Source organism: Ctenocephalides felis, unplaced genomic scaffold, assembly GCF_003426905.1.
Source record: "Ctenocephalides felis isolate EL2017-DRISC unplaced genomic scaffold, ASM342690v1 CF-g0.4_SCAFFOLD_00845, whole genome shotgun sequence".
NCBI classification, from domain to species: Eukaryota; Metazoa; Arthropoda; class Insecta; order Siphonaptera; family Pulicidae; genus Ctenocephalides; species Ctenocephalides felis.
In genome coordinates, this window is record NW_020536999.1 from 61056051 (window position 1) to 61081914 (window position 25864).

The window sequence follows — 25864 nt, forward strand, 5'->3', positions numbered from 1 at the left end:
CTGATGTCATATGGCCTGCAGATTATGAAGCAACATACTTCGAGGAGGACTTAAGAGCATTTAATATGGCACTTTCGCATGTTGAATTTAGAGAGCGGGAGTTTTTAATTCCTTTTTCTTGGAATAGAATGGCAAGAATCACCGGTACAGTTTCAATGAATCCTTGTTCTATCAGACTAGAAGCTAAATTTCAGCTCCGACCAGATAAACAGAACAAAATCTCTAAACGCAATGTTCATGGTCGACCAACTGATGTTATGGTATACCAAAGTGATATTATAGATCGGTCTATTAATGATCAAGTCTGGTCACCAGAAGTTCGGATTTCTGGTTTGGATCTACAAATCGGAGCTGGAACGATGGTTGGCGAAAACTTTTCTACACCAACACGTCTACAGATCAATGGGTCGGTTACGACTTTCCTATATGTAAATCCTCTTTTATAATAATATCTGGTGAGCTTTGAGCTTAATATGAAAATGAAAGTGTTCATGTTAATAATAATGCACTTAGTTTGATTTTGATGTAAAATAATAAATTTTTCTATCTTGTTCAGTATTGCTTTTTTCTAACTGTGTATATTATTGTGAATTGTAATTCATATGTAGCGTGAATGAAAAATATCTTAGTACACGAGTTTAAATTCAAATTTACCCAATCTGTAATATACGCATTACATTATATATATAAATATATATATATATATATATATATATATATATATAATATATTATATAATATATTATATAATGTATTACAAGATATATATAATATATATTATTAATATATATTATATGTATCTTGAATGGAAATGTTTGCAGCCAATTGTCGAATAATAGAACAATAATAATGAACTATTTATTTCGTGGGAATCAAGTGAGGTGAAATGAATTTATTAGAAACAAATGGTCATGACGTTTTGTAAAGTTTTATAATCAACGAAATTTAATGTATATTTTTATACGTGGAAATATCTTTTTATATATTTAATTATTTCTGTATTGGTGACCTACGGCATTTACAATGAAGATAGCAATTGAGCATGGATCAAAAATTTAAAAAATATACACTTTGGTGCAACGTAGAGGTGGGTCGTTGACGGTTTTGCCGTCAACGAAACGAAACGGTTATCGTGGTTTCGTCAACTAGTTAAATAACTAGTTATTTTTCAACTATAGTTATTTTTAACGATTCAACGCTGGCAACGTTAAGAAACTGATAGTTGAAATAACTGTTTCATTGAAAGTTGCTAATATATATGAAGTTTGTTCTTATAAAAGTCAAGTTGACGTTGCATTTGATGAACACACACACACACACACATATATATATATATATATATCACATTTATTATTATTAATACTAAAGTTTAATTTAAAAAACTTAAATGATTTCATTACAGCAAAGCCATATACTAAAACATCGAATTTACATGTTATATAAAAGTAGCAATATAAAAATATATAGTTATATAAAAATGTTATGAAAAATAAAAAATCAATTTTCAGGTTTAGTTTAAAAAAATTATTACAAGACAAATGCTATGAGATTTTTATGAAAAATATTAATCATTGAAAACTATAATAAATGTAACTGATTTTCTAAAATTAAACGATTTGGCGCGTGTTGCAAGTTTCTTTTAAGATGTACATACATGTACATTTGCAATATTTTAAAAGCAGTAGCCTAACAATAAGCGATTTTCATAGTATTAGTTGATCCTTTCCGACGCAGGTACCTGCCTACGTTCGTTTTCGACAACGAACGAATTCCTATATCGTTGAAAAAACTAACTGGCCGCCATGTTTTCAACTGCTTCGAAACCAGTTGATTTTCAACTAGTTATTTCGTTGCGACGAAACGGTTAGTTAGTTAACGAAGAAGAAACGGTTGAAAATAACCGTTCGTTGAATCAACGCCCATCACTAGTGCAACGCCCTAATCACTAGTCTTCCGTTGGCTACTTAAAAGCTACGCCCAGTCCTGGGATCATCGCGGGCTAACGCATTTGCTAGTCCTGACACCGGACTTCCGTCGGCATACTTATTCAGTATGTCCAGACCTCCGGTTATCGCTGGCACTATAATTAGTTCTGACTACTAGTCTTTTACAGGCCTATTTACGCCAAGACTTTTGTTCATAAACTGAAATCACCACCAAAAAGTTCATCGCGATTTAACCTCTCCTTGTTCTTTAACTCACCAAATCGTCTTTTGATACTTAAGACTTTGGAACTGGATCAGGATTGTATGTTGTTTTCAGAACTGGATTTAGATACTTCATCTATGTTATCTTCCGTGGATAGGAAACTGTCCGAGATACTCAATCGACAAGTTCGTATAATGTATAAACTAACTTCAATGATTATGCCAGATGACTCTAATCCAGTTGTGGTGGACAACGATTGTGTTCATACCTTCGTGAATTAGTGTAAGACATAACATATCCTAAAAGATGTCAAATTCACAATACTGCTACAATCTGCCTTCCCATCAAATAAATATAACGTGTTTTTGCGCATCTTTGTGTTTCCATGTGAGGTAAACACTGAGCAGGGAGTATACGAGTATGTGGGATTCAAGAGAGTCTCGTGAATTTGAGAGAAGCAAATGGTCATGTCATTTTGTAAAGGTTTATAATAAACGAAATTTTATATATACATATATATATATATATATATATATATATATAACCCGACGAACTCCGTTTTGCCACCAGATGGTTTCGTGAGAAGGATGAAGAAATTTTTTGTTTGTTTTATATTTGAAAAGGAAAAATTTGATTTTATTATACAACAGTAATGAATTTATTTCAATTACAAAAATGAAGTGTTTTCTAGTTGAACTTCTCTAAGTAAATGAAAGTGAATCTGCAAATTATCCGTTTCATTGAAGTGCTCTTTGGTAAACTACATTTTTTGTTTTTTGGTCTGACGTTAACACAAACAAAGCGGATGGTTTTCCAACTCGTGAACAGGCAACGTATAACTGGCAGTTAACTGCCTATGTGAAAAACAATGATTTTCTAAATAATCTATTTGAAATTTATCCCGCAAACACTAAGCGATTGGCTTTGCGACTTGTTATTGCGCACGCAAGGCGAACTGGAAATTGCAAATTGCAAGTTTGAAGTCAAACGGAAGACCAGTCGGAATCATTGGTATGTCACCAAATCGCCAGCAATTTTTGATTGAATGGTGAAATTCAGTGCGTGTACATCATTATTCTTTGCGGCAAGAATTGCTCGTTGACTTAACCAAGCATAATTCTGATAATTATCACTAATGTCATTACTCGAATTTTTAATTACGGTGCGTGAAGTTCCAGCAATTTGCATTAAGGCACGATGCCATGCACCACTAATTTTCTTAGCTATAGAAAAAGAATCGGAGTTGCGGAGCCCGAGACCTTTCCAACGAATGCAAAACTGTCAAAATCGATTCGTGCGTTCTGGAGTTATTTCGTCAGGAGGGAAAACCCGACTTATTTTTATATATATATATATAGATTAAATTTATTCCAATTTGAGTACATACTTTCGATTTTTGCGGAGTTACCCACAGATGGGCCGTGTTAAGTGTGCTCTTTGAAGTAACTATAAATATAAGATGTTTTACATGATAAGCGCAGTTATATTATTTTATAATATCGTAATTCTATGTGCATGTGTTTATTCGTGCGAAATTTAAATTTTGTCTAGTTTAATCTTTGTAACTGTTACACATGAATCTTTAGAAGCATTGAAAATTGCTCGAAAGGCGACCGACGAACGACAACGGCTTCGGCAGCACAATAAACCGTTCAATTAACAGTGTGCCGCCTGTGCGACTATTCACTATTATTAGCAACAAAAAAAAACTAATAATTATAACAGGGACTTCAAACCTAATTCACACATACAAACACATTATAGATATTTTAAGCTTAATTCTTCCACAGTTGGAACTTAAGCTGCACAATCTTTCTCCTATGTCTATCCCGCTGGCATAACCTCCTTAGGGTCTCTCAAAAAAAACTTTAGCCTCTAATTTCATAAATTATTAGTAAAATTATGTAAAAATTTAGATAAAAGAGAATTATTTATTCATTTTTTACCTTCCCTTCCCATTTTTAACCTCCTTAGGTTAAACTAATCGCAAAAAATAGATTTTTTTTATCTTTACGTTCCAAAGGCTTCTGAACATGTTGATATACCTTAGAAAAAGTGGATGTGTGTGTGTCGATACAAATTTTCGTCGATGATTTTGGGAACACGAATTAATCTATTTATATAATTCAAAAATATTCGATTCGTATTAACGGGTGACGTGTTGATTAGTTTTTGGCAAAGGCATTTAGAAAATACGAGGCGAAAAGTGACAAAAATTTAGCGCACGATTTAAATAATTCAAAAACCATTTTATTTGTATTGACAAAACGAAAAACTGATTAAATTTTTGATGAGGCAGGTCCAGCGGTTTCGGAGATAAAATAAAAAAGTGACCATTTGGCAGCCAAAAATGATCATTACACATATGCACATCAATTTATCAGATTTTATAGAGATTTTAATGACACGTACAAATTTTGTTTATATTTTTCCAAGTATGCCGTACCAATGTTTATCAGTTAGAACTGCAACGCGGCGATTAGGGGCTTCTTTAAAAAATGATCAAAATTTCCAAAACATAAAAATATACAATTTTCAAAAAAGGTAAATTTTTAGAATCGGATACTATTCTGTGTGCCACAGCGAGTTACTCAAACGAACTCCTACCGCCAACCGCCCAATTCAAACAGCAATATAGTATATTGTTATTAAAAGTAACAGCAATATAATATATTATTATATTTAATATGACAGCTGCCGGTAAAGGTCGATTGGAGCTTTATTGGAGATAACATTGTATTATAAGATTTCATAATTTTTTTTTGCCTTTATTAGTTATTGTGGTTAAAATGTTTTCAGTTATCGTTTCTAGAATGCAAAAACAACTAATCGATCATAACCTTAGAACTTAGGACCGATTAATCTTGCATTGTAATAATAGATATTACAAAAAAATTAAAAAGCGCGTTAACTGTTCAATAAGAAAGTATGAAAACGTATTGTTATGAAAAAGTTGTATGCTAAGTTTTTTATAATTTGTATTACTAATAATATAAAGTATTTTTTATTAATGTATTATTATCGTTCATCTGCATTTATAATCACAAATAGAGAATTTGAAAAAGTTCGAGAAATCATTGGCTGCGACAGATATAAATATTCAAAAAAGAGCCATTCAACTACCGGTAGCCACACGTGGAGTTGGTATTATTGCTGCATATGAGTACAACAAAATGTGCACTCATCAGAATTTTAAGTCAATTCAGGGAATTTGTACCATATATCAGTACTACAGAGTTTGTTTGTACTTAGTGTACTATAAATTGCACCTTGCGGAGCTTGAGCAATATGAATTACCATCATTTAATCTTGTCAAGCCTTTTATATTAGGTAATGACATATGCCAAATACTTAGCTTGGTAAGGAGAGTATCGAGAGGGATGTATTTTCTTCTTAGATCGATTGGTAAAATCAAAACATCTGAGAATATATGGCATTCCATCCCAATACAGAATAAAGCTATTGATGGGGAGGAGGCAGCGTTATATTTGTATCCGTTCAATATTCGTGGGTACTTGCAGAACCTCTCTGATCCGAATTTTAATCCTCAATACAGAAATCGTTTCCACGAACTTAATCCTCTTCCTGGTGCCGATTGGTGTAATGATACAATCAACGGTTGGATACTGCAGAACGCCGATGTCATATGGCCTGCAGATTATGCAGCATTGCACTTAATGAATGACGTCCAAGCATTTACTAAGCTACTTATTCATTTTGAAGGTAGAAGTCCAAAGTTTTGTGTTTTTTTATCCTGGAATGGAACGGCAAGAACTGGCGGGACAGCTTCAATGAAGCCTTCGCAAATCAGACTAGAAGCTAAATTTCAGCCCCCATCGACTGAAAAGCACTATATCCGTGAACGTGATGTTTATGGTCGATCAATTGATGTTGAGGTACCCGTTGACAACTTTGTATATCAAGGTGATACTATACATAACGAGTCTGGTCATATGGTTAAAATCTGGTCACCAGAAGCTAGGACTTCTGATTTGGAACTACAAATCGGAGCTGCAGTGATGGTTGGCGAAAACTTTGATACACCAACACGTTTAGAGAGCAACGCATCTATTATTACCTCGGTCGAACCGGCAAAATATATGATAGGACGGTTCCATATGCGTTTGACTCATAACTAAAGAATTTTTTAAACGATATTTTTATGTAAAATCATTAATTTGGTTATCTTGTTTATCATTGCTTTGTTCTAACTGTTCATTGTAATTACCAATTGTAATACTTCATGCATATGTAGCGTGAATGAAAAACATCTTATTAGTAGACGAAGTTGCATTAAAATATACGTTATGTACATTTGTATCTAATGCAATATATATATAGTTATGTTACTTCTGAAATAAAATATTTCTCTAAATAATTTTAATTATTTTTAGCTATTTTGTATATATATATATATATATATATATATATATATTTATTATTATTATTGCAGTTCAATTTCATGATCTCGATGAGATTTTCACACGCTTACATAATTATGTTTACAAGGTGTTTTAGTTGTGTTTGAAAAAAAATGAAATGAATAAAATTGGCGCCAACATTAGGAAAAAATATTCGGGTTGAGCAACTTTTAATAAAGTAAATGTTTTTTTTTTTAGGTAAAATATAAGTTTTTTCATAAACTCTGAAACTTTCTGGGCTAAAATTAAGTCTAAAACATATATTAACCGCACGCGGAATGGAGAATTATTTGATTACTAAAATGACTTTTACGAAATAGGTGTTTGTGTTAAAAGAGGATGACAATTTATGGGTTTATTTGTGATTTAATTACCAATTACAAAAAATTAAACAAAAAAAATGGTCGAAAAACTTAAAAAATTCTTAAGGGTGGATAAAAATACTTGCTACTTGCAGGTATGAAAAATAGATTTTGGCCGATTCTCAATCTTACAGAACGTGATTATAACATTTCATAAAAATCGATCAAGCCGTTTCGGAGGAGTACTGCGACACACGCACAAATTGCATTTTTTAAACAGTATAACAAATTCAGAAAAAAATATATTATTATAGTATCCGCGGTAAAAGTACATTCCCTTGGATTTTTTCTTCCAAATTAATTGCTTCAATAATGTTGGCTATAATTTTTACAATTTTGTATCATATTCCAATTTTTTAGTAATTATAATGTCTTAATTACATTTTTTTTAAGTTCATGTTTGAAGTAAATTAACTTGTCAAATCCTGTTCATATGTGCACTACCCAATCTGCGATCAACCAATATCCAAGGCCAAACAAATTAATTTTTGACACAATGAAACTTCTAAATAATTTTTTGAATAAGTAATATTTTTTTTGTATTCTGAAATAATTTAAATAAATATATGACAAGCATAAGTTAAACTAAATTATATAATTTTATCTATCAAACATATACTGTATCTTTTATTTTATTAATTGTGGACATTACATTTTTCTTATTCATATTGAATATATTATATTCTAATAATGTCTAGGCTCATTATTAACTTCCTGTAGGGTAAGTTATAGTAATCGCAAAAAATCGAAAATGAAAATTTTTATAAATCTTTACGTTTCTGAATATTTGGTGTGCGTGCGATTTAAATAATTCAAAAAACATTCGATTTGTTGTTAAGTAGACGTGCTGATTAGTTTTTGGCGAAGGCAGGTATAGTAGTTTTTAAGATACGGGACAAAAAGTGCCAAAAACAGTAACTCAGTTTTTAAGAGAACGAAGCGTCCGGTTTTAATTATTCAAAAAACATTTTACTTGTATTGACAAGATGAAGAACTGATTAAATTTTTGGGAAGACAGGTCTAGCGGTTATGGACTCTCAATAAAAATAAGTTAAAAAAATATCATTTGGCGGTCAAAAATGTTTATTGGACATATATACATTAAATTATCAGATATTTTATAGAGATTTTAACTATATGTACAGATTTTTTTGGGTTCCGTACCAAGATTTTTAATTACGGTACGGGAAGTTCTAGCGTTAAAATTTGAATAACATTGTTGGAGGAGTTTCCATTCATACATCTGTACAGAAGAGTCATATATAAGATATCTAATATGTGTGTGTACATTTTTCATATATGTTCGTTCATATGTGCATATTTTGCTAGAAGAGTCCGGTCGTGTTCAGAAACGATAAGTTCCCATTCAAGTTACTTTTCTTTAAGATAGTATTATTCCTACACTCCCAATGGTAACATCACATTACAAAGTTCTTTTTTTTTTGTTAAATAAAAATATTATAAAAATTGTATTAAAACTACAAATAAGGCATTGAATTAAACGAATTAAAAACTAAAAATTGAATATAACATTACAATACATGCATGTGTTAAAAATACGTGTAACAAAAAAATTATTTTTTAAATAAACAAATGTAAACTGTTATTAATAATAATAGTGTTTAAATAACGTGCAACTAATTAATGGATTCTTGATAAATTATTTTATATTAATAATTAACTAATTAATGACTAAGTTTTTTACATTATCGTATTATTTTATTTTATTTTCCTGTATATGTGCATCTGATTTTATTTTCCGGCAAAATTTTGAAAAATCGAAGTCTTGGCTATATTTAGGGCTTCCAATACCGTACTAAAATGTATAAATATCTGTATAAATGTCTAAAAATACTGGTATTCGATATTTGAAATTTGTAATACCGTGTTCCCGGTATTAATACCGGTTTTATCAATGAAAAATTTAGTAGTCATATTTTTATTTACCGCAGTTGTTAAATTGACATATTAACATTGTTATTGTTCTAAAATAAGTACCTATTAATTATTTTATTACATAGAGAATAGGAGTAGATAGATATAAAAAAACGTGCGAGTAAACAATTATATATTACCTTCTATGTTACATTTTACATATAATAGGCTCATATGGAATTATATATTTAAGGAAAAAAAAATAAATTCAATTACTACAACTTATATTTTGTTTATTAAAATATGCTTTTAAAAAAATATAAACAATCAATTGTTCAATCTTCAAGCGAGGATTGAATTTTAGTTCAAATATAACATGCCGAAAATGATGAAGTAGAGTTTTACACTAACTGTTCTGAAAAAAAATTATCTTACGTGGAAATTATGTGATTTTAACTGCAACCTGGGGTTTTGACGAAATTACAATAAATTTTAGGTTTTCGTTAAATTTTTAACTAGGAATAAAATCAGGAATATACCAAGAACTTAAGCGAAACAAAAGCATTTGAGTGCATAAGCAATTTTGGAGTTTCTGATTTTCATTTTTTTACTAGTTTTTTGTCTATTATAACATTTTCAAGTATTTTATATTATGCAATCCTGATTACATGCGCCAACATAAAACTTTTAAGTATGTTTTCCTGTTGTAATGTTCATTCAGAGACCCTCATTTTAAAAGTGTACTAAATTTAGTACGTTTTGGTACTAAAGGATGGTCCCGATTTAGAAAATCTCAAATTCATATTTCAACAAAAAGTCTTAATTCTATAAAATTTGGAGCAATTTTGTCATTATCTTTGTCTGTGGTGCTAGAAATGTTATACGCGGTTACGGTTCCAAAGTTTAAATGAATAAAAGTAATAAAAATTAACCACAATAACCAAAAAATGATCACATTGATTATAGCAAAACTACCTTTTACCCTTAAACGCTAATAATTTCCGAACAACGTGAGATTTTTTTTCTCTAATTTAAACAGGACAGTTGCGATCAATATTATCATCCTTTTCCGGCTCGACGTTGAGTTCTTGGATATATATATATATATATATATATATATATATATATATATGAAAGCATTCAATCAAAAAAGTAGTCGCAAAATATAATTAGTTATCACCTCGAGAAGCAGGTGAAGCTCCTAAATAAAGGAAATTAGATATTTCTAGTGAATTAATTTTCAAGATCACTCAACAGAAATATCAATTCAACCTACGTATATTCAAGTCTTTTTTTATGAAAATGCCAATATTATTAACTTTCCCAAGGAGAAGTTCGTGTCTTCATCAAAAAATCCGATTCGCTAATTTTATGTTTTCTCGACGTTTCATGCCATTCTGAATCGAATGAGACCAAATTTCGAAAAAGTATATGTGTGTGTGTGTGTGTGTGTGTGAACAGATTTTTTGCCGCAAATCGACGTTTTCTTAGAAATGGCTGGACCGATTTCAAAAATTTAAAAGCCATTCGATGCACCTCGATGAGGACTATTGTTTCTCCGTTTTGTGCGACGATCGGTCAATCCGTTTCATTATAAACAGCAGAAAAGTGTAAAATTTTTCGTCGACGTTTTAACCCGCAATTCTGAATCGATTTTGAAAATTCAAAATTAGTTTTTGGTAGAGATCGGCCGGGCTGTTTTCTTGTAATAAAGTGTTTAAATTTTTTTGTCGACGATTTTTATTATTATTTTTTGACGGTAGATACCATAGTCTTATAGATCATACTAAAATATTACGTTACGTAATTAACTCGTTTAACTTTAAAAATTCGTCAAAGTTTGCAAAAATTGGTATTGTTTTTTTTTTGCATTTGTCAAAATTAGGATTTTCATAGACGTTTGCTCAAAAACGCCTGAACCAATTTCAAAAATTTAAAATCTATTTGATGTATCTCAACAAGGATTATCGTTTTTCAGTTTTGTGTGACGATCGGCCGAGCCATTTCATTGTAATTTGGAAAAAAGTGTTAAACTTTTCGTCCATTTAAGCTCATAATACTGAATCGATTTAACGTTTGTTAAAATATAAATTAGACGATTTACTTGGTATAAAGTACTTTGTTTTAATGAACATATTGAACCATTAAAGTCTGGTTCTGGTTCAATTATAAAAATTGTTGATTTTTGAAAATTTGCTTTTAGAAAATACTCCGAGTTAACGTGCCGAAGCATATATACATTCCCTTGTGTTTCGTTGGTTGGTAGCTAATAAGCTACTGATTACAGTTTACTTTCACACTTAAATAAAATACATTTTCAGAACACGAAATAGATGAAACGAAAAGTAATGTTTACGTAATGATTATTTTTTAATGAAGCTGTTGATTATATATCTATAAAATATAGTTAAACCCCAATTATTATTGATTAAGTTGATCACGTGTACGTATCGGGAAGTTTATGCAACTTACCTTAAGGCAAAATGCTACTTACAAATAGTTTTATTATTATTTTGTGATATTTTTTTATGTTCGTCACAAACTTAGTTTTTATGTCTATAAGTTACGTTTTCTAATTATATTTTTTACAGTTACACAAAAAGAAAAACTTGTGTATAATATTTTTATCAACGAAATATTACAAAATAAAATATAATAATCTGGAATTCTAAAATATAAATTAAATTATTTATTTATTGCTAAATATAAATAAAAAGAAATACATTGTGATTTTAATATAGTGCTATTACGTGTTGCAATATGTTGCTTGTAGCAGAAATATCTCGAGCCACATTTGTTATACGTAAGTGTAATTTTTTTAAATTCTTCATTAGATTTAAAAAATATAATAAACTGTTCAGCATTTCGTAATCCAAAAATGGTCTTGTGGGTTCTTTGGAGACTATGGACTTTGGAATCAGAGATTCCAAATTCGATAACCACCTCGGACAGCCAGATGTCAAGCAGCATTTTTATTGGTTTTCACTTGGATATATAGATTGCAATATGCTTCCGAGTAAAAGTAGCTCTAATCCGACATTGCTGCATCAATAAAATATCATCAGTATTAAATTGTAATAATAATAACTTTATTAAATATGCACAACCGTCTGGGTTGCCCTCTATAAAAAGACACGTTTAGAGTTTGTCGGTTTTCAAAAACCGGTTTTTTAGCGAAAATTATGGAAATCGAAAACCGGTTTTTAGTGAAAAAAGACGGTTTTCGCTGTATAAATGGAAAATGACAAATATAGCCAAATATAAAAGATCGATGAAAGCGTTTTGAGTCTTGAAATCATATCGGTTCAATAGCATTTGATATCTTATCAATCTGCAATGGTTCCCAGGAAGGTTTTGTATATATTAACTTAGATTTTTATACCAGTGTATATATTAATTTGAATCAGCATGACTTCTTCTTGAAGAAGTAATTTCCTCTATTCAAACTAAAAAAAAAGACTTTTAAACCCTAAAAGCCACAAAGCCACAAAGAACAAAAAACTTAGAATTATTATATCAGACTTTAAAAATAATTAAGCAAAATTTGGTCGCAAGTATGAGAGTAATTTCTATTTCAGGGAATTTTGTGAGTAAACAAAGGACACGTCTAAGTAGACGTTGTCAGTTTTTTAAAATCATATTTTATTGTATTATATGAACAAAAAAAGAATTAGAATGTTTAAAATTAATTAATTAAAATTGCTTGGAACAGACAATACCCGAGTTTAGCTTAATTGTTTTTAAATCTAAAATTGATATTAACAAGTATGTATCAACATATATCTAATATATTTTACTTCTTTTTAATTAAATGTTTTTTATTTAAAACGTATTATTTTTATTTATTCGAAAACTTTCCTTTCACTTTCATAAAAATATTTTCATTCTTATATGTGAAAATGATGCATGAATAACAAATAATTATTTCCATAGTTATTTAATCAAGATAAACCATTATTTTTTAGTTCGACTAATTAAAATTAAAATAATGTTTTTACTATCTATAAAATTGAACAATAAATAAATTCAGTCAAATATTGCTCTAAATTACACTAAATTTGCGGATAAATTACAGAATATTAGAGCAAAAAAATCGAAAGCCGGGTAATACCGTTTTTTTTTTAGTAAAATTAAAATTCGAAAACCCGTTTTCTGAAATGTCGGTTTTTGTATAAACCCTGCCTAGACACGTTGTATAAGAAGTCAGCACAACAGCTTTTAATTTCTGATTGCTGCTAAAGAAAACAAATAGATTTTTTTAAACTAATCAAATGCAAATTGCAATTACCTTTGTTTGTTTTTCATTATCTAATTCCGATAAATATTTAAATAATATTTATTGAGTTCTAAAAAATTTACAAGTTTGGTATTTTTTTTACAATTCTGGCTATGTTTCTTAAAATGCCTTTCACGTTATATTTGTAACGTTATCATTCCAAATATTTCAAATAACTCTAAAAAAGATACCAATGATATTTTTTCCACATAATTTTAATGAAATCTGAAGAATTTTTTCTTCTGATGACTGTATTAAATAGTAATCGAATGAATTTGATATGTGAAATATAATTTATTTGTTTTTATGAACGGAACGGTATTTATCTATAATGAGATCTTCATATTGCGTGTACAATTTTTTTCGGTATAGGGCAGACCGGGGTGCTTGGGTTGAATGTTGAACACCTAAGATTTTTTTTTCAACAGCAATCAAAATTATTTTTTGTGATCTATGAGCTTTTGAGATGTATTTCCTTATAAGGTACCATTTAGAAAGCAAACTAGTGATTTTCTTTTCTCTTGGAAGTAAAATTATTATTAGATATTTTCCGAAATGACATTTTCACTTGAGACAATATTTATATCAGTGTTTTAAAGTGAAAAGTGGTATTACTACTTACTCTACAAGCATTGCATATTTTCGGCAACGGGAACTATTGTCAGATTTCACGGATTATTTCTTATAGTTGCTCATAATTAAAGAATTGATTTCAGAATGATTGACACAGAAATTTAAAACAATTTATTTCAACATCATACAATTCGTGACGAAGGTGATGAAACCTTGGTATTGCTAACACAAAGTAGCAAAAACAAATCTCTGTTTCAGACAGCCTGATCTCGAGCAGTAGTGATATCGTATTTACTATTTTTACTAGGTGACCATATTTTTCTAAGTCAAAACCGGGCGGCAATTTTTAGTTATGCTAATCCGGGCCGGGGGGTATATAATAACTTGCTGACTTTTAGAAAGAACTTTAATATTCGAATATATGCAATACTTTTATATCATATATTGATCTATATGTTTTTCGCGCTTTTAAGTCTTGTATAATATTCTATTCAATTTTAATCATAAATAATTTGAAAAAATTAGCATGTGTTCGTTCGCTTTCATAATTTTTGCTAACTCACCTGTTAGTTTTTGAAAAACTGGGACAATCCGGGACAAAAGATCTAAATCCGGTACACACAATGCTTACAAAAAAACCCGGGACACAAGGTGGAAATCCGGAACTGTCTCGGTCAAACTAGGACGTATGGTTACCTTATATTTACAGGAAAATAGAGATCAAAATATGTTTACAAGTGAATATTTTACTTTTGGATATTTTTGAAAAAAAAATTAAGTAAAAAGCACTAATGTAATATGTTAAAACTAGAAAGAAACATTTGGCTGCCTTCTAGTAACCATCTGTTAAATACACAAAATAATTACTAAAAAAGATGTAACAACAATTAAAATTAATAAACAAAATGATTGACGAAGAGCTGCATTTACTTTTGGTGTAACTCAAATATTATTGATGTTAGTTGTGATTGTTGGTGTATAATCTTTGTGACTTCGTATTACGTGTAATTACTAGAGAGTTTTTGTAATAATACCTTTCTTTGTTGTTGGATTTATTTATAATACCTACTTATAAATTCATTTGATCTTGAACTGTACCTGGTGTAATGGCTAAGAACGTTGGCTAGCAATCCTTAATTCAATCACAACTTTGTTCAGCTCGATATCAGGTAGCATGATAACAAATTTCTACTTGAGGTTATAGATCTCAATTTTTTTTATTTGCTTTTAAGAATTACAGTCTGTCGTTATAATAAGGAAACAACATTCAATCATTTTGATGGTGAATTACTTTAGGAAAGAAGGTCGAAAGGTCACCCAGTGGTAATCCGTTTCGATGTTGATATAGATCTCAAGAAAAAACCAATTTCTGTGGGCATAAAAATCATGAAGCCAAAATTACTGCTAATAATAATACTGTCATATTATTTCACAACTAGGGGGTTGTCTTCCAAAAACAAGCCATATAAAAAGATGACAAAAATTAATACAATATAAATATGATTAAAAGATAATAAACATTCATAATCCTTAGGACATAACCGTCAATACCCATATCCTTAAATTGTGATAGTTTCCACACATTGTCATCCCTTACTGTTGTATTCATGCGTCATTTTTATATTTTTTCAACTTCATTTTCCATGTTTTTTGTCTCTACTCTAATCTAATCTTTTCTTCTTTGATATCTAATTAACAAAACTATCATTAACTATTATTTTTTTCTAATCATAGCTTCAGACAAGCCCGATTTGACTCTGGAATTAGAAGAATTGAATTCGTTGAACGTGCGTTCAAGGTTCCAGGTTTTCGAACAAGGATCACAGGAGAGCCAGGAATTAGAAAGGACTCCAAGTGTCGTCAACGTTAAACGAAGCCCCTCGATATTATCAAAACTTGTCAAGTTAGTATTCTACAGTTAAACTGGAAATAGAAATTTAAAAATAAAAACAAACTTTTAAAAATTAGTTCTAATGTTTTTAGTTTTTTAGCTTCCCCTAGGGCAAGTTATAGTAATCGCAAAAAAATCGAAAATGAAAACTTTTATATATCTTTACGTTTCAAAACTTTCTGAACATTTTGGCATACCTTAGAAAAAATGGATGTATGTGTGTGTGTGCGTGTATGTATGTGTGTGCGGATACAAATTTTCGTCGACGATTTCGGGAACACGGATCAAGCGATTTGAATAATTCAAAAAATATTCGATTCGTATTGATAAGGAGACGTGCTAATTAGTTTTTGGCAAAGGCAGGTCTAGCCGTTCCGAAGATATGGGACAAAAAGTGCCAAAAACGGTAACTCAGTGTTTAAAATGCCATTTGGCGGTCAAAAATGATTATTAGACATATGCACATCAAATTATCAGATATTTTATAGAGATTTTAACAATAAGTATAAATTTTGTTTACATTTGTACCAGTGTTTATCCGTTAGACGGCGACGCGGCGCTTACGCGCTTCGATATTTCGTCTCTATGCAGTTAAAGCAGCACGATTGCTTTGAAAAAAAGTTCAGAATTTTCAAAATATTTCATAATAAATTTTTCTTCAAAAAGTCTTTTTTTTTCCAAAAAAAAGTAAGTTTTTGTCAAAAATTTATAGTGTCTCAAAAATCTAATTTTCTCAGTAAATTTTTTTCAAAAATGTTAATCTTTTTAAAAAAAAAAAATTTTGGTACGGGAAGTTTGGTTCCAGCAATTTGCTTTAAGGCACGATGCCATGCACCCCACTAGTTTTTTTTTTCATTTATTCTATATCAGTTGACATAATATGCAAGCAGCACATGTCAATCTGCATCAAGTGGTAATGATGTAAATCTACATCAAATAGCCATTATGTTTTTTGCATGAAACGCGAATTATGTCAATTTAAACCATGCAACAACGATGTCAATATGATGATTCATGCATCATGTTTACAAAAAATGATGTAAAAGTTGCGAAAAGATATTTCACCTTAAAGAAATAATTTCAACTAATATTTTTTTGCTTTGAATGGAATCTTGCAATAATTTCACTTTCATGATGTCTTAGTTTTTTCAATTATTTCTATAGGTGAATTCAAAATATGAATTTCAATATTTTTTATAATATAATTATATGTAATAGTTTTTTGAATAAAATTATAAAGTAGATTTTAGCCTATATCATCCTACTATATTTCAAAGTACATTTATATTCAACTAAAATCTGGAATGTTTCCTAAAGATAGACTTCTTGAAGATCACAAGTCACTTGATTAATCAATATATAATAAGCGCTGAAATAAATAATTATTAGAATTTCATCATATTTTTCGAGTATCGTCTATACAAATAATTTAAATATTTTATATCCAGATTCCAGAGGAAGGGCATGGACGTGGGAATATCTGATGATGTCTTAAATGGTTCGGTTCCTTATGAAATATCTTCAGACGAAGACAAAAGTGACAGCGATGCTGATGGCGATGAAGATGGTAAACTCAAATTTTCAATAATTAATAACTTAACAATAAATTAGTCAATACATCATGCGATATTTTCTAATCATTCATTGCTGAACACCAGAAATGTCGTCAACTCATGTGCATTACAGAACATATTCATATTGGTTTTAAAATTTAAAATAAACCAGCATTGGTTTACGCAATATTGATATCTGAATTCGTATAACAGATTGCCAGTCTGCCAATATTTAGATTCTTTTAGCTTTAAGCTCAAATTGGCATATTACTATTACTTCCAAATAATAATAATAGTAAACTACCTGGTATTTATTATGACAGGTTCATCATTCTTGTAGTAAACTTTACTGGATGTTTTGTTTGGAACAAACATATGTGTTCCTCGTGTACGATAATTTTTTAAAATACATTATATTACTCGGTACAACTAGATGACAGTTTATTGATTTTTTAAAAGTAATAATTCTAATAAAGAAATAATAATTTTGATCAAATGATGAAGGCTAAGGGTTGTTGTCAATAAGATGACCATGAGTTTGTCTTTCGAAACTGACCAGCTCGGTTCTGAAAAATATTTTGTGTAAAGAAATTGCAAAAATTCTGAATTCATGTTTTCTATAGTCGGTCTGTTTATTGTCTGTCTAAGGATTTTACTAGCATAACTTGAATGTTGCTCTTTTTGACTGAAATCTAAATATAAATTGAATCGAGTACATATTTGTGCAGTCGTCTTTTGGTTAGAAAATTCTCAGTAATTTTATTAAAACTCTATAATATTTCTCGAACAGATCATCAATTTGTTCTTTTGCTATTATACTGAACTCTTTAAGTTTAGTGAACTCCAAGATATTTACCACAATTTATGATTTGCCGAACTAGGAAAAGTACCAACACGTGTTCCAAATTTAATACACTATTCCTTTATCTTTAAGGCGAAGAAGATCCAGTGTTGGCCAGAGCTAAGAGGCGATCTGCTCGTTCCGAACTGGCCGTGTCTTTTGCCAAAACTTCAGATATCAAACAAAAATTCGAAGGCCATCAGACAATGACCAAGGAAGAAAGGCGAGAGGAGCGCAAGCAGGAGATTCAGAGCATACGCTCCAGGCTTTTCATGGTGAGTTAATATATTTAGGACTTGTAGATCATAGGTTCCCAAACTTTTTGTATCATAGATCTCGTGCGATGGACTCGTTTTGGTATAGACCCCCGTACCTTATATTGATTTTTTGTCAATATCTAACTGTAGGGTGGTGAATATCCATATTAATGAAGGTGATAGACGTTACTACTGTATAATTGCGCAACCTGTGACTTGCGCAAGTATTCTGTAGCGAGTGTGGGATGTTTTTGCGCAACTTGACAGACTTGCACAATGGATATATGGATATATGAATATATGGATAGATGGATAGATGGATAGATCTATTGATCAATAGATGGGATAGATCTGTACGGTACAGAGATGGTTGGATGGAGATAGCTATCCATATAGATTTATAGATGGATGGATGGATGTATAAATGAAAAGATGAATATATGGATACGTGTACATGAGCACTTTTTGATTATTTTAATTGTGCTTTGATCATTCAAGTCGGAAAGTTGATTCGTTGGACGTGTGTGGCAGTACAGGTACCGTTTTTGTTTTACTTTGTAGCGAATACATAATTCAAATTTATGAAGTTATAAATATTTGAGAGTATTTGAATTAGCCCTCTGATCTCTTTAAATTCTCTTCTGATGCTGTGAATATATAAGTTAATAAGAAGGATATATTTTTCGGTTATGTCTTGACATTTCTTAGTTGACATGTCTGATTTGCATGCGCAAACACTTGAACACTTGAGTCGTCTGTGGTCACTGTGAAGATACGCCTGGTATAGTCTGTGGCCGGCTTATGAGAAAATGTTCTTAATGCAAAGTACGAATCTGGTTAATAAAAACATTCAAAACAACTATAAATTGCAAATATAAATTTTTGAATTGATTTCCCAAGTGTGTGCTTTAATTATTTCTGGTAATTAAAACCGGTCAGAAAACGTAGTGAATATTTATACAAAATTAATACAATTTAATACATAATTCTATACTAAATGATATATAATTTGAAAAACAAATTTTACGCAATAACCTTAGTTTAGTTTTTTTATGAAAGATAACACAAAATTTTAGCTAGGGACTAATCCTGGTATGAAGGTGTATGAGGAGCTTTGTAACGTGATAAATATACATATAAAATTAATAAAACCTGATAAATACATAAATAATATATTTAATTCTTAAAGAAATTTTAACATATAGATTTCAAAATTTGCTCATGCATCCAATTAAAAGTAATATTAAGTTATAGCCAAAAGGGTATTTTTCTTTTGATCTTTTTTACAATTTTGGTGATGCAGTTTTATTTTATAATCCAACACATCTTGATTTTTATTCTGATGTAATTATTATGGCAATAATAATTACATCAGAATAATAATATTAGCAATAATAATATTGCTTGATCAATCAATCGTTACAGTATATATTGCATTTGTTATTTTAAACAATATGTTATGGTTAAGATGTTTGTCTTTCATTTGTTTTTTGCACTATCAGCGGATGTGCAAAAACACAGTGTATATATTTATATCTGTATATATATATATATATTATTTTATTAGATTAGATAAAAACAACAATAAAATATTAGTCATTTCCAAAAAACTGTATATTTGGTAATAAATATTATTGATCACGATAAGAATATTATACTGTTCTTAATCATATCTTCAAATTTATATAAAAAGTCATTTCCAAATTTTATTTTTTTGTAATCACAAGTCGATTTGATAATAAATCCAGGGATGAGGTATCTAAGGAATAAATATATATTTTTTTTTATAAATTTTGAGCATAACTGCAACACTCCTAACTTTTATTGAACTTTATATAATACATAAATATGTGATGATCCTCAATTGGGCTATTTAAAATATAGTTATAAAAACAATATATTGTATATTGTTTTCAAAAAAATCGTTTAATAAATTATTATTAATTAATTTCAATCACTCTTTTCACAAAATAAATTTACTCTAATAATTATACTAAATTAATCATAATGTTATAAAGTTTACAGAAGTTAGCTCGACTGACACATTGCTAATTATTTTTATAAACATTTTTAACCACAAAAAACGTGTCACATACTTCTGAATCATTTTCATTAAATTAAATATTTTTCACATAATACTTACACGAAATTAAAAAGTATAATATTATTCAACAAAAGTAAATAAATTAATCACTCTACTTTTATATTATATTATATAATAATGAAAAAATATTTAATTATATTACTCAATATTTAGAGTAAGTTTTAAATTCATTTTTAATGTAATCAGTACTTTTTAAAATCAGTTATTTTCCACGAACAGACTATTCGCAATAATAATTTAGTTTTGATCAGAATACTGAAGCTTTGTAAAAAAAATTCTTATTCTTTGTCTGAACATGTTTTAAGGTAATAAAATATTTTTGTATTTTTTTTTAAATTGTAATATATAGAACTGAAGGATGAATGGATAAATGCATTTATGGATATATGGATAGATGGATAGATGGATAGATCTGTAGATCAATAGATGGATAGATTAATAGAAATATGGATTTATAGGTGGATAGAGATGGTTGGATGGAGATAACTATCCATATAGATTTATAGATGGATGGATGGATGTATGAATAAAAAGTTGATACATGGATACGTGGATGGATCTATAGATGGACACGTTGATGGATAGATAGATGAACAGATATGCTTCAAGGCCGAAACTTAATGACTTAATTTTATATCAATCTGCCTTAAATGAAATACGTTTCAGAAATTGGTCAAGTTGCAACCGAAATTTCCAAATTTTAGGTGAATTGATTATGTTAAATGAAGTTGGCTATCCATATAGATTTATAGATGGATAAATGGATGTGTAGATGAAGAAATGAATAAATGGATACGTTGGTGGATGTGTAGATGGACAGGTTGATGGATAGATAGATGAACAGATATGCTTCAAGGCCCAAACCCTATGTCTTAATTCTATATCAATTTGCCCTAAATAAATTAAGTTTCAGAACTTAATCAAGTTGCGACCGAAATCTCCAACACTTATTACAAACATTTGCTTAAATTAGTTTTTCTATTTCATAATATACTCAGACTTTTAATAGATCTTTGTATAAACTTTGTCACATTTTGCTAAATTTATTATATATAAAGTCTTTTGTAATGTTTCCAATAGGAGAAACGATTTTTTGTCTTTCATAGAATAGAATTTAGAGAATTATAACTCCAATTTGAAATTCTCAAAAACTAGGCAATAAGTAATTAATTGTCCGTGTAGTGTAGATTGTCTTTCGTGGTGTAGTATTTATATTAAGAGTAAGAAAACATTTCTTTTGGATTTTCTCCAATTTTGATCTTCTTCGATTTGTGGAATTGGACTATCATTAAGTAATAATTCTTAAGAAACATTATCGTGAATAGTTTTTGATTTTGGGTTTTTCATGTAATGATTTTGGGTTTTTAATGTAGCAGAAGTGCAACATGAAGTCATGACTGTGTCACCAAAATAACCATAGTTTTTTCTCGTCAAATCGTATTCCACTTTTCAAAAATATATCAAACCCATTCAAACATTCTACATTGTTTATTCAATTTACCATTAATGAATTGAAACTTATTTATTTTTCTGTGACTTAAAAAACGTTAGCCTAAAATGTTCGAATATTTTACAACACTATGGAAAGTCGATTTAAACAATACATACAACTACTCAAACGCAAATTTTTATTTTGTATTTTAATGCTGTCTTATTAACTTTTTTATACATCTTTACTTTACGTTTCAGAGGTTTCTGAACATTTTGGCATGCCTTAGAAAAAATTGATGTATGTGTGTTTGTATGTGTGTGCGTGTGTGTGCGGATACAAATTTTCGTCGACGATTTTGGGAACACGAGTCAACCATTTGAATAATTATAATAACATTCGATTCGTATTGATAAGGAGACGTGCTGATTAGTTGTTGGTAAAGGCAAGTCGAGCCGTTTTGAAGGTACGAGGCGAAAAGTGCCATAAATGGTAATTGATTTTTTGAGAGGACCGATTTGTATGATTCAAGAACATTTTATTTGTATTGACGAAATGAAGAACTGATTTTTGGAAAGGCAGGTCTAGCGGTTACGGAGATCCAAGTGAGAAAAAATGTCATTTGGCGGACAAAAATAATTATTAGACTTATGCACATGAAATTATCACATATTTTATAGATATTTTAATAATAATAACAGATTTTGTTCACTTTTTTATTGGGACCGTAAAAAAGGTCAATTTTTTCAAAAATTTTAAGAAATTTCTAAAATCGATTTTTTTTAGAAAAGAAGTTCTAAAAGAAAATTGAATCATTTTTAAAAGTTTTAATTTTTGGTACGAGAAGTTTCAGCAATTTGCCTTGAGGCATTAGTTTTTGGTAGAAATAAACGATACAAAAGTTTGGGGAAGACTGATGGCCGTTATTATTCCGTTTTCTTGAAAATTGACAACCACTGGCCGTTACATTTTATAATCATTCATCGTCTTCCCCTTCTTTCTTGTTCACCCATACCGCACAACACAACACAAACGTCCGCTATCGCGATCTCTTTTTAACAATCCCTTTGCCATATACCGCTATCTTCTCTCTCCTTCATGCGCGTGCGCCAGCTCTCAACCCACTTCCAGACACTTGTGTTGTATAGAATTGACAGCGGAGTCGACCGGCGGCGCGATTTTTATAAGTTTTTTATATTAAAAAATGAATATTTTATATTGAATTGTGATATATTGGACAATAAAATAGTTTAATAAGATAGAAGTGTAGATTTTCAAAACATTTTAGTGATAAATTTGTGTGTTTTTTACCCGCAGGGCAAACAAGCTAAAATCAAAGAGATGTACCAACAAGCTGTGGCTGAAAGTGAACAGGGTAAGTAGTTTTTGTTTATTTGTGGTTCAAATTGATTTATTTTGATTTGAATGTAAAAAATGGATGGGTGATTCGTGTTATGTGATTTTGTGTATGTTTTATTCATATATTATTAAGTTTGTTTGATATATGGTTGCGTTTGTACTTTGTTTACATCAGGGCGTTACTCTATAATTACATAAACTTAAAGAAAATTCTTAAGTTTCTTAACGAGAACATCTTTTCCAAATGATGTAACTGTACATTCAAAATATTACTTGTGGAAACGATTCAATTTTTTTTATAATTTCATAATTATGATTATTACATTCTCACAAACATTTGTTTTAAATGATATATTTTCAAACAATTAAAATTTTGCCTTATTTTTATCTAATGTCAATTATTTTCATTGTATCGTTCTGAAACTTTAACATGTAAATAATAAACCAATAGACTTGGTAAGACAAGAAATTTTATTTGTACACAATTAAAATAAATATATATTTAATCTCTGTCAGGCATCAAAATTTATAGTCTGTTCAACGAGCTCGTCAGACGAGTTCATATTTAAATTTCATTTTTAGAAAAAATTATATATTTTTAACTTTCCGTAGGGCAAGTTACAACAATCACAAAAAATCGAAAATGAAAATTTGTATATATCTTTACGTTTTGAAGGTTTCTGAACATTTTGGCATACCTTAGAAAAAATGGATGTATGTGTGTGTGTGTGCGGATACAAATTTTCATCGACGATTTCGGGAACACGGATCAATAGATTTGAATAATTCAAAAAACATTCGATTCGTATTGATAAAAAGACGTGCTGATTAGCTTTTGGCGAAGGCAGGTCTGGTCGTTCCGAAGATACGGGGCAAAAAGTGCCAACAACGGTAACTCAGTTTTTAAGAGAACGGAGTGTCCGATTTTAATAATTCAAAAAACATTTTCCTTGTATTGACAAGATGAAGAACTGGTTAAAAATTTGGGAAGGCAGGTCCAGCAGTTATGGACTCTCAATAAAAATAAGTTAAAAAATGACATTTGGCGGTCAAAAATGTTTATTGGACTTATGCACATCAAATTATCAGATAATTTATAGAGATTTTCATAATGTGTACACATTTTGTGTAAATTTTTTTGGGTTCCGTACCAAGATTTTTAATTACGGTATGGGAAGTTCCAGCAAAAGTTTACTTCCTGCATCAATTATACATACATAATATATACATAGTTAACTATTGCACAACTGATTAATATTTATTGTTTCAGTCTTAAATTTATTTATTTTGGAATAAATAAATTTTAAAATTTATGATTGATGATGCAAGTAAACAGATCAAACACTATTTCACTAACTTCATAAGTTGGACTCATAAATATTTATAATTTTTTTAATTCATTATAGCCCATTGTGTTAATGAAATGAATTTTCATAACATTTGTAAATTATTTTATCGTACATTTTTTGTTACTAAATACTAAATAAATTTCAAACATCTTCTTTACCTCTATATGGTACAATAGGTACTGTAGTTCGCTATGCAAATTAAATTATTTGTTTTATATTAGAATACCACTACTTTCATTTGTTAACACATTAACTTCCTGAAGGAAAAGTCTATGCTATGTCCAGAAAATCTATTTTTCCGGAGTTCTGTATCGTTTACACTAAAATTGTAAAAACTATGTGTGTAAGCGAACTCAAATTTGACCTTGCATTGAAATTTTCCCAAAAACAGCTGCACCGATTTAAAAAATTTAAAAGCTATTTGATGCAACTAAATATGCTTTCTCGTTGTTTATTTTTGCAATATAATCGAAAGAGCCGTTTCTTTTAAATTAGCAGATTAGTGCACAATTGTTCGTCTACTTTTTAACCAAAAATTATGAACTAATTTGGGAATCGTGCTGATTATTTTTTGCCAAAGTTTGTTCGGTCGTTCTAAACGAGCATTCTAAAATATTGTGGGCACACAAGTGGTTTAAATAAAGTTTTGAATAATCGTAATCATGAAATAAATAATTAAAAAAATATTCTTAAAAATATGAGATAAGGTCCTTCATTCTATCTCTGCTTGATTAAGTTATAATAATTCATTACGGTAGGGAAAGTTCCAGCAATTTCCGTACTTTCCGTATGGTATGTCGTAGTAATCGACCAAAAATCGAAAAAAAATTTTTGCATATCTTTACGTTTCGAAGGTTTATGAACATTTTGGCATACCTTATAATTAGAAAAAATGGATGTATATATGTGTGTGTAAGTGCGTGTAGTTTGTGTGTATGTATGAATATTATTTCGTCGACGTTTTCAGGATCACCAATCAAACGCTTTAAATGATTCAAAAAACATTCGGTTCCTACTGATGAGGAGACGATGGTGAGATTAGTTTATGGCAAAGATTGGTTAAGCCGTTTTGGAGGTACGGAGCGAAGAGTGCAGAAAATGGGAATTAAGTTTTTGAGAGAATAGACCACCCGATTTGAATGATTTAAAAAACATTTTGCTTGTGAAAAAAACGATTAGTTTTTGAAGCAGGCAAAAAAATATCTTAATTTCCATTTTTTTAAATATTGAAAACGATTCTGATTTTAATTTTGATTCTAGCTAAAATTGTAAAGCTTACTTAAATACTTGAAAAAAATAATTCTAACTTTTCAGTTTAGTTTATATAATTCTTAGTGTAAGATCTTTCATTCTTGTCGCTTGATCAAGTTTTGTTTTTTTTTTACTTTTCTTATAAACATATACAAATGTATATGTTATGTATATG

At 29.6% G+C, this 25864-nt stretch overlaps 1 protein-coding gene across 1 annotated transcript in view; it reads left to right on the forward strand.

The window, feature by feature from the left end:
- Window positions 1-25864, forward strand: part of LOC113386817 (serine-rich adhesin for platelets-like) — a 254324-nt gene that overhangs the window by 209795 nt on the left and 18665 nt on the right. Inside the window, exons 12-15 of the mRNA XM_026624577.1 lie at window positions 15390-15558; window positions 16995-17113; window positions 18034-18215; window positions 23048-23105. Coding sequence (XP_026480362.1) covers window positions 15390-15558; window positions 16995-17113; window positions 18034-18215; window positions 23048-23105 — 528 coding nt within the window. The remainder of the gene's footprint in view (window positions 1-15389; window positions 15559-16994; window positions 17114-18033; window positions 18216-23047; window positions 23106-25864) is intronic.